General features: G+C 41.8%; 1 protein-coding gene across 15 annotated transcripts in view; it reads left to right on the plus strand.

The window, feature by feature from the left end:
- Positions 1-8,984, plus strand: part of OSBPL5 (oxysterol binding protein like 5) — a 160,746-nt gene that overhangs the window by 104,882 nt on the left and 46,880 nt on the right. For all 15 annotated transcript variants that reach the window (XM_001234138.6, XM_046942014.1, XM_015286675.4 and 12 more), the window contains one exon: positions 3,600-3,673. In XM_001234138.6, the coding sequence (XP_001234139.4) occupies positions 3,600-3,673 (74 nt within the window). The remainder of the gene's footprint in view (positions 1-3,599; positions 3,674-8,984) is intronic.

The raw sequence follows: 8,984 nt of genomic DNA on the forward strand, positions 1-8,984 counted from the left end.
TCTGAAGAAAATGTTCTCTTTTTAGAAAGTCTGCAAAGCAGGGAGACGTGAGTTCCTTACCAGTGACTTTCTTTCATGTAGCAGTAAGGGGAAAGAGTCTTCTTCTCTTGTTCAGAAGGAAGGACATTTATTGGGGGAGTAGCTAGAAGATCTTTTAGAGAATCTCTCTTTTTGACTAGGCTGGGACACACGGAGCCTTTAAATAAAAGTTCACATTAGCCTAGCTGCATCTGAAGAGCTGCACTTTAATGAACATGGCCATTTTACTGTGATAGACATGTGGAACTGAATTTCAGCCTGGTATATATATATTGGGCCACGTGGCTGACATTTACTGCAGTAACATTTGTGGCATCAGGGCCGGTTTTGTCCCCAGTAGTTTTGCCACACAGCATAGCCCACACTTTCCCTTGTAGTTACCCAGTTACTTTATCCAAAAAACATTAAAGTAGTAGTTCATGCTGTGTGGAGCTGATCTTCAACTCTTCAACGACCCACTACTTCTACTTCATCTTACCACTGATCAGTTATGCTTACTGTGTGCTGCTTTATAAGGAAGAAAGGCAAATGCACCCATAGGATAGATACACAGCAGAAAGCGGAATAAAAGAACAGTAACTTTTCTGGAAAGGAACTGTGTATTTATTTTTCCTAAGCGTGGCAGTAATGAGATAAAAGAAGATATCAGGAACTCAACTCTGTAACCGTAAGACTGGAGTGTTGGCAGTTTGCTTTGCCACGTGGTGAACACTTTTTTCCATAAGCATTGTTGATTTCCTTCCTGGAATCCTGTTGATTATTTGGCACAATACTACTAGGCTACTTTGTGGAGGATCTTTCTCAGCATGCCATCTTAGCCACCAGCACTTGAAGATAAAAGAGCCTCGGTGCTATTTCTGTCACGAGCGTTATGTTTTCTTGATCAAGGAGATATGAACTTCAGCTTCTACAGACTGTTAATGTTTAGCTCCATTTATGTTTTTATGTGGTTTCCTATTTATTTTCTCGAGACAGCTACGTCTGTTGTGCTCTGGGTGGAACTCCCTTTTGGGCTTTCTGTGCACTTAACTATGTACGTGGGTGTCTGAGAAACTTACACATGGTTTCAATGAAGCTTTCTTTCTGAATAAGGGCTCTCTCCCTCTGCACGGCTGCAACAAGTCTGCTTGAGACAGCTGAGATAGCTCTCCTCCGAAAAACTGCCAGCCTCTCCTCACAAGTACCAATTGACTAAATGCATTTGAAATAAGAAGCCGGAATATGCTGCTCCATAAATATATCTTACAAATCGTTGTAAACCCTATGACTAAGAGTTATATGTTCCCACTTTTCATAAAGTCCTATGAGATAGATGGTCCAGAACAGCAGTAGCACCTAAAATTCTATTTAGGTGCAAAATCCTTTTACGCGCGTAACTAAGAGAAGGAAAAGTGTGCAAGATTTTTGTATGGGTACCAGCCTGGAGCTAAACTTAAGAAATGAGATATAATAAAGATATGTTTGAATTATGTTATGTTAATCGATGTGTTTCCCTTGGAGCTGGCAGTAGTTGACTCCCACTCATTTGACTTGAACTTTGAGGCCATATGTTACTTACCCATACGTGAGCAGAAAAAAACTCTTCATGAGAAACAAGTTCAGTAGCTACATGGCTTTGTGAGTTTGTTCTAACCTCCTCTGCCTCTGTCCAGGAGAATATATAGAGAAAAGAGTAATCAGAGAAAGAAAAACACGGTTCTGATCCGTGCCCAGTAGAGCTTCTGACTGTCTCTCATGCTCTGGCAGCATCAGAGGGCCAGCATGTTTCCTACCCCTTGGGAATTCCTCCCACCCTTGCACATTAGGTGTGCAAGTGCTTTATCTAGGGCTGAGTGTTGCAAGGGGAGAAGTGATGGTTGAGAAACTAGGTTAGGGTGCAGGCTTCCCTTCTTGCATAGCCTTTCTGCATGCTGGCATAGGTACCCCCTCTGCTTCAGTTCCCATGTGGGCAGGGCACGTGCCGTCCCTCTTCTCCAAGGTCTGGGGACGTCTGCTTTCTGCGTGGGCACAGCTGTGTGCACGTGGCACAATGTGACACATGCTGTGGGATGAGAAACCTGTCTGAACACCCAGCACCTTCAGCCACCATGCAGAACGTTGAACACCTTCTCTTGGGGACAGCTGTCCCTAAAAGCCTTCCTTAATTGTAAAGCTGATATGCCAAACTGCCAGTTAATGCCTGTAGGAAGGGCGGGTTTTTCATCCTGTCTCTGTATGGGTGAAACCCTCTAGCACAGATGCAATCTCAGCTATAGCTGGATGTTCTTGTTCTCCAACGTGTCCCATTATGGAAGTGCAGAACATGACTAGGAAGATATTTATTTGTCGGTAAACTTTGATGGCTAGCTTTTCTAACACTGCTTAGCTTCAAACAAGGCTTCTCCAGAAGCTCCCAGAGATGTTGTGGCTTCTGCCACATCTGTGAAAACTTCTGCTTGACTTCGGGAGAATCAGTTTTCCTTTGCTGGCTTTGTATTTGGTGCCGTTTCCAAGACTTGCCTACGCAGTGTTTAAAAACATTTTTAACAGTTCCCTTGTCTACAGTGTGCTGCAAATGGATTGCATTTCAGTGTCTTGCTGGTTCTGAAGCTCCAATTGCCAGCAATTTTGTGGAGGAAACTATATTGCAGTTGGATAACAATGACTGCCTTGGCACTAAAAAGCTAGCCTCATCAGATGCTATTTTTTGACTATTAAATAGAATCTCTAGGCTTTCTTTTGCTGTAAGGACATGATTACAGTTGGCAAAAAGAACAGAACTTATCATTACATTTTACTGCTTAGAGAAAGACCAGACATGTTCATACTAGGATATAATGTGTATAATGCACTGCAATTTTAGTATATTTGGGTAATGGAAAATACATTTCTCTGCAATGATGGGAATATCACAGTTAGTAAATAGTACTTGTTAATTTAATGTGTTTCTTATTTTAACAACTAATCTGGTCCGAAGACATAGGTCTTCTGCAGTATTTTATTCTACTAATTATGTCTAGATGCTGTTCTGTCTTCTGTAACATTTTATGGTCATGGTTATTATTTCTCAAACAAAGCATGCTATCAAGTGCATCTGTGTGCAGTTGCCAGATACTGACCAAGGAGGATAACATATTGAATAGCTGCTTATTAACTGAATTCCATTCGTTATTTGCACTGAATGAAGCATGGGGACTGTAAGAAAGCACAGGCTGTGGTAATGCAATTAAAGACTCCATCATAACACAGGAGCACAGGGGAGCTGGTTAAGGATGCATAACCAACCTTATTTCTGGTATTTTCCAGCCTTTAAATGCTGAAGTTTGAAACACCATATTGGTTTACCTTAATGTTTTCAACCGTAACTTTTAAACAACAACTTGTTACAAACAACGACTTGTTACGAAGTCCAAGCATGTGGACCCAGGATATCCCAAGTCCTGTAAGATCCCTCTATGTGTTCTTGGTGTGCCTGCTTTTGCTCCTCTTGCTTGCTGTTAGCAGTAGTCCTTTGAGGACCACAAGTCACCATGATTTTGCCCAGAAATTCTCTGTTTCTGAATTGCATTGCTTTCTTGCAGGAAAAGATGTGGAAGGAAACAGCCCATCAATGCTGAAGGATGAGACTCCACAGACACCAAACTCAGTTAGCAAGGTATGGTGGGATAGAGTTGCATCACTGGTCTTGCTTTCATTTTTTCTCTGTCTGAGTTATTAATCCTGCTTGCAATCTTCTTTTTTAGAGTTACTGAGAAAGCCTCCCCCTTTGTTTCTGCAGGAGCTGAGTGTGCATGTTTTGAGAGAGAAAAAGGGAATATTTTGGGACGCTTGTAATGTCATAGGGAAGCCTATGTTTTCATCTGACTTGATAGCACCTGCCACAGCAGAATGTTGTTTATTTGAGCCTCATCTAATGATGTAATTAGATATGAATAATTAGGGTTGAAAGGTTGATTTTGTCAGCAGAGGTATCTCCCGCTGTTCTCCATCAGCAAAGCAATCATAAACCTTAATTGTTTTGGAAGATAAAGCTGTAATATTTAATGTGTTGCATAGCATCTGCAACTGTGAGTTGAGATCCTGGGAAAGAGCTCTAAGAACTGATGTAACAAGAGAGGAACACAAATTAACCAGATTTTCCTGAGCACAGCATGTTCGTCAAATCTTTTATGGAAATGTGAACCTGGATCTAAAAACTCTGGATGTGAACTCTGGTGTTCAAAGCCTCACTCTACATCTAGAGTTGCTGAGGGCCTGGGTTTGAATTCCTGTACAGATGGCATCAACTTTTAAATTAGATCTGGCTTTGAGATTCGTGTGCAGGCTTTTTTGGCTGCAGCTCCCTAACGTGTTTCTGGAGGGTAACTAGAAATAGAATCAAGGCTTGATAATAAATTTTTAACTACATTTATTCAACTTTGAGGCTATAAAATGCAAATGACGCCAGCTAAAATGAAAATATAACACAAAAGAGCATCTGGAGACAAATGATTTTTCATAATACACAAAAACAGACCCTGCATCTTCAAACGCATGTGGCTGTGCTTGCCTGGAGCTCACAGGGATGCCCTGGCAGAGGTCACTGTGGGGAGATGGTGATGAAAGCAACTTTGGGAGTGTGCAGCAAGGGCTCACATGCATATTCCCTGCTTTTGCTGGAACCTGGCAAGCTGCAAACCAACTTTGATTTTGCATTTTCGGGAAGGTTCCTGATAGCAACCCAGCTGCTGGCTTTTCCTAGCAGTGGGGAAAGCATAGGACCAAAAGTTTGCATCCAGGGCATTGTTTTGAGGACAGATGTTTTGCATGCCTTAGAAGAAATGGTGTTAAATTCACAATAAATTAGGAATGTAAAGAAGGATTTTTGCTTTTAATTTCTGATGTGAAATTGGTCAGCCTAGCTACAGGACAGAAATGCTGTTTCAATGAGAGTTTGGCTTCTGAATGGGCCCGAGCTAGCTTTTTCTTTCCTGCCTCAGTTCAGCACAGGCACCCAGTGTTGGATTCAGGGACCGGCTGTAGTGACATTTTGCCTTGCTGGACCTGCATGCCAGTGCCTGTCATTCTCACTCCACGTTACTTCACTTATTGTACACTACCAGGTTCTTCTCTTCCAGACAAGGAGCTTCTCTCCTCCCTTGCTTTGCAGTGTTAGTGACAACAGGGAGTCCCTGTTGTGACATGTCTTGTACATTAGAAGTTTAGACAAAGTGATCTTTGGCCTGCTTGATATTTCACTTTTTGTGTCCACTCAGTCTATGAAATGAAACCTTACTGCCAGGTGTTTGGAGCTGTAGGTCAGGGATCTGTCATGGCATTTCACTTTAAATATAGTGATTCCACCTATTTTAACCAATGGAAAAAGTTTGTGCTAATTAGGTCAAATTTATATTCCTGACTGCTGGGAGGGAATGATTTTTAGAAGCCTAATGGTAGGGTGTGCAGGTCTCATTAATGGATTCAGAAGTAAATGTACGAGGTAACAGATCCGTGCCATCAATACTTACCCTTCATTTGCCACAGAGGATGTAACAGACCTTGTTGCAAATCAGTATTCCTTCAGCAGTGCTATTTCAATATACCACAACGCATTGACTCTCTTCACCCAGCAATGAGAAGGAAATGAAAGCTGGTTGAGTGCTTTGGTCCCTGGGCTTGGGGTTTAGGGAACTTTGCTTCCCCAGCTCTCACCTGGAGTTCTTGTGCTTCTCCAGGCACGTAAATTGTATTTCTGTTTCCCACCTTCATCAGTGACATGGAAAATGTTCCACGCTGTGCAATGGAGCAGGCTGCAGGGTTCCCAAGTTAGCAGACTCTGAGCAGAACGTTCCATAAAAACCCCTATAAACCTTTGCCTTCTGAACACCCTGCACTGTGCTTGAGCTCTTAGATGGGCTGCGAGACTACTGCAGAGTCTCCTGTCCTTATATCTGATGGTGGAACATTCCCTTACAGTGTGTTTGCGTAGTTCTTAGTAATACACCTTTTTAATGGCAGTTGGGCTTTTCAGCTCAATTTTTATTAAAACAAATTTATGGTACGGTTCAGCTACACATTGCATTGTGGAGGAGTGTCTTTCATCTTCTTTTAACAGGAACAACAACAACGAAAGGTTATTTATTTCAGATTGCTGCTCATATTAGCTTCTATTTTTCAGAGCCTTTTAGCCATGTAGTTTGTGCCCAGAGCTCACGGAGCAGTATGAAAGAATCGCAGAGTAGCCTTGAAGCTATTCTCTAGAACCAGGAGAAGCCTCTCTCTCGTGACTTGCCTCATTCACCATTGTTAGCATCCTTTAAGACTCTTTTCATTGTAGGGTGCAGCATTGCATCTTCTCTCTCTTTTTTTTTTTCCCCTTCCCATGCTTAACTCTTTAATTCTACTGTCCGCAAAGCAGTTGGGATCTCTCAATATGCGCTCAGAGACCACAAAGAATTGCAGGTTATTTTAGGGGACCAATCAGAAAAAAAACCTTAAAGCTGGCTATCAGTGGTATCTCACTCTTTTAATTCCCACACTAATGCCATAATGAAGACTAAAATTACTGCTCTGTAGGAGTGTGGTTGTTGCGTGCACAGTTACATGACGTATGGCAGGACAGAGCTTAGATTACTTTGTTCATCGTGAAGGAGTTTTTTTCACATGACAGCATAGTTCAAGATTTCAGTGTGCGGTTTTTAATTTGAAACATGAATTCAAGGAGCTGCAAGAAACCTATTTTAGCTGCAAAATAGTTTTGAACAACTCATACAAGTCTCTTGAGACTTAATAAGGCTACAAATGTCTCAAGCTCACCCTTATAGTTCCCTGAATCATGCTTTTATCTGCCGAGTTAATTCCAACCATGCTTGGAATTATCACAGAAGATCATTCACACCTCTGGCAGCCTACAAAGGTGCCTTTCCTCCTGGTCTCCCTTAGGCAGGAAACTAATGAATCAGTTGTCAGAGAGAGAGATCCAGAAGCTGCAGGAATCAGTGGTGAGAAATGTCCCTGTGTGTGCTCAGCACAGCTTTAGTGGAGAGCCTGGCCCTTCCAGATGACCTTACACTAAACCAGACTCTTACTGACATTTCATTAATGTAATTTATGCTGTAGATATTGTGGATGCAATTATTCTGGAGCTAGTTATCTCTATCACAACTTATGTGCTGCTCCTGTGCCCAGGAGTGCATTGCATCTTCAACTGCTGTTGGCCGTGAAGCATTTTGCAGCTGATTGCAGGTGAGCAGAGATGCAGCCTGGAGTATCCTGGGGAAACTGAATTGAAGATGAATGGGATTTTTTACTGAGATGGGAAACGTGGAGCATCCCTAACTTATGGAGATGCATACCAGCCCTGACACTCCCAGGTGCCTCACGGAGAGCAATGTAGATTAGTAACTGATTGCATCCAGAACTGAAGTCTCAGCGTTGATAACTTTGGGTAAGCTATGGTACACCTGTCATGTCACCTTTAGTCCATGGCGATCAATTCCTTCCTTTAGTGTGCTTGAGGTGGGGTCAACAGGGATGCTAAAATCAAAACAATTTATTAAACAATTTAGGATAGCAGATTTTAAGCTCAAAGTCCAAGTTTTCCATTTTTTGCTCCCTCGATTTGCTTAAGCTCAGACTGGAAACAAGAGTCATAGTGATCGCTAGAGGGGAAAACAAAGCTTTGCAATGGGTTTCTGCTCAAGAATACAGTTGTAGTGGTCAGTGAAACAGCATCTTCCTCAGTGTGCAGCTTTCTGTCTTGCCTAAAATGTTTAGATATTCTAAACTTGCCAAATACTCTTCCCAAGAACGGCTCATTTAAACAGTTGTATAGCAGTCCCACCAGGTCTGTGACTTTTTCCTTGATTACAATAATCTGACACAATGGAGCAAAGCGCTCCACTAAACGTTAGTATAACTTGATAGTTTGAGTTGCTTGTGTAGCTGCCTTTCAGTGATGATTTTCCCTAGATATTGCTGTTACTTCAGCTATTTGTACAGGGTTTGCAATTTGGGCTCATTATTGTGCTATCACAGTATTGTAAACAGAGTTACTGAGTCTTCATAATATTGCTGAAATAAGTTGAATGGTTTTTGCAACCAGAAAGTTGGAGGCAAATATTATTTGATTTCCGGCAAATTAACATGTTAATTAAAGGTCAATCCTTCCAAATCCAAAGCTTGTTTATCAGTAAGAACCATCCCACTGACTCTGGTGTGCCTCAGATGAGCTTTTATCTATCATTTTATGATGGAACTGCTTATAGGAAATTGAAAACGAAGTCATTGAAATGGGATTGAGGTATCTGTGAATATTTGCATCAAGAGCAAGAAGCTGCTCACTTTCCATTGAGCTCCCATTGAGCTTTCCAAGGTGAAAGCTTCCCACTGAGCTCCATCGAGCTTTCCAAGGTGTTGATGTTACTTCAGGAGCTTTTGCTTCATTAGTTTTATTTCTGCAGTAATACAGATCTGTAGCAATTATAAGTGGAAAAGACACTGGAGAAATTGCACCTGAGCAGGGATATGTCTCCCATGTACTGACTATTTTTGCTTCTATGAAACATGACTTATGACCACAGCTGCTTTTATTCTGCCTTCAAATTCCCATCTAATTTCTTCTTTCTTTCACTTGGATACAAGAAAGAGAAAAGAGCAACTTGTGAGCAGTCACTGCTGTTAACATGGAGGCCACGGCCTGAGAATGACTTTATTTAAGTGTTTCTGACTTGAAGTAATTCTGTCTGACTGTCTCCCATTATGTATTTTTTGTGTGTTTGTGCCATGCTTATGCTAAATAAAACTGCGTATTCCTCTTGCTATTGACCAAGGCACTGTGGGCTGGCAGCTCCCACACCAGAGTCGATCACTGACTGTTTTTTGTTCCTCTTGGCAATGGAGGCAGCAAAAGACACTGTACCAGAATCACACGGCGGTGAGGACACCATATGCCTTCTTACAAAGGCTAGCAGGGGCGTGAGGGTACT

The sequence above is a fragment of the Gallus gallus genome, chromosome 5 (genome assembly GCF_016699485.2).
Source record: "Gallus gallus isolate bGalGal1 chromosome 5, bGalGal1.mat.broiler.GRCg7b, whole genome shotgun sequence".
Lineage (NCBI taxonomy): Eukaryota > Metazoa > Chordata > Aves > Galliformes > Phasianidae > Gallus > Gallus gallus.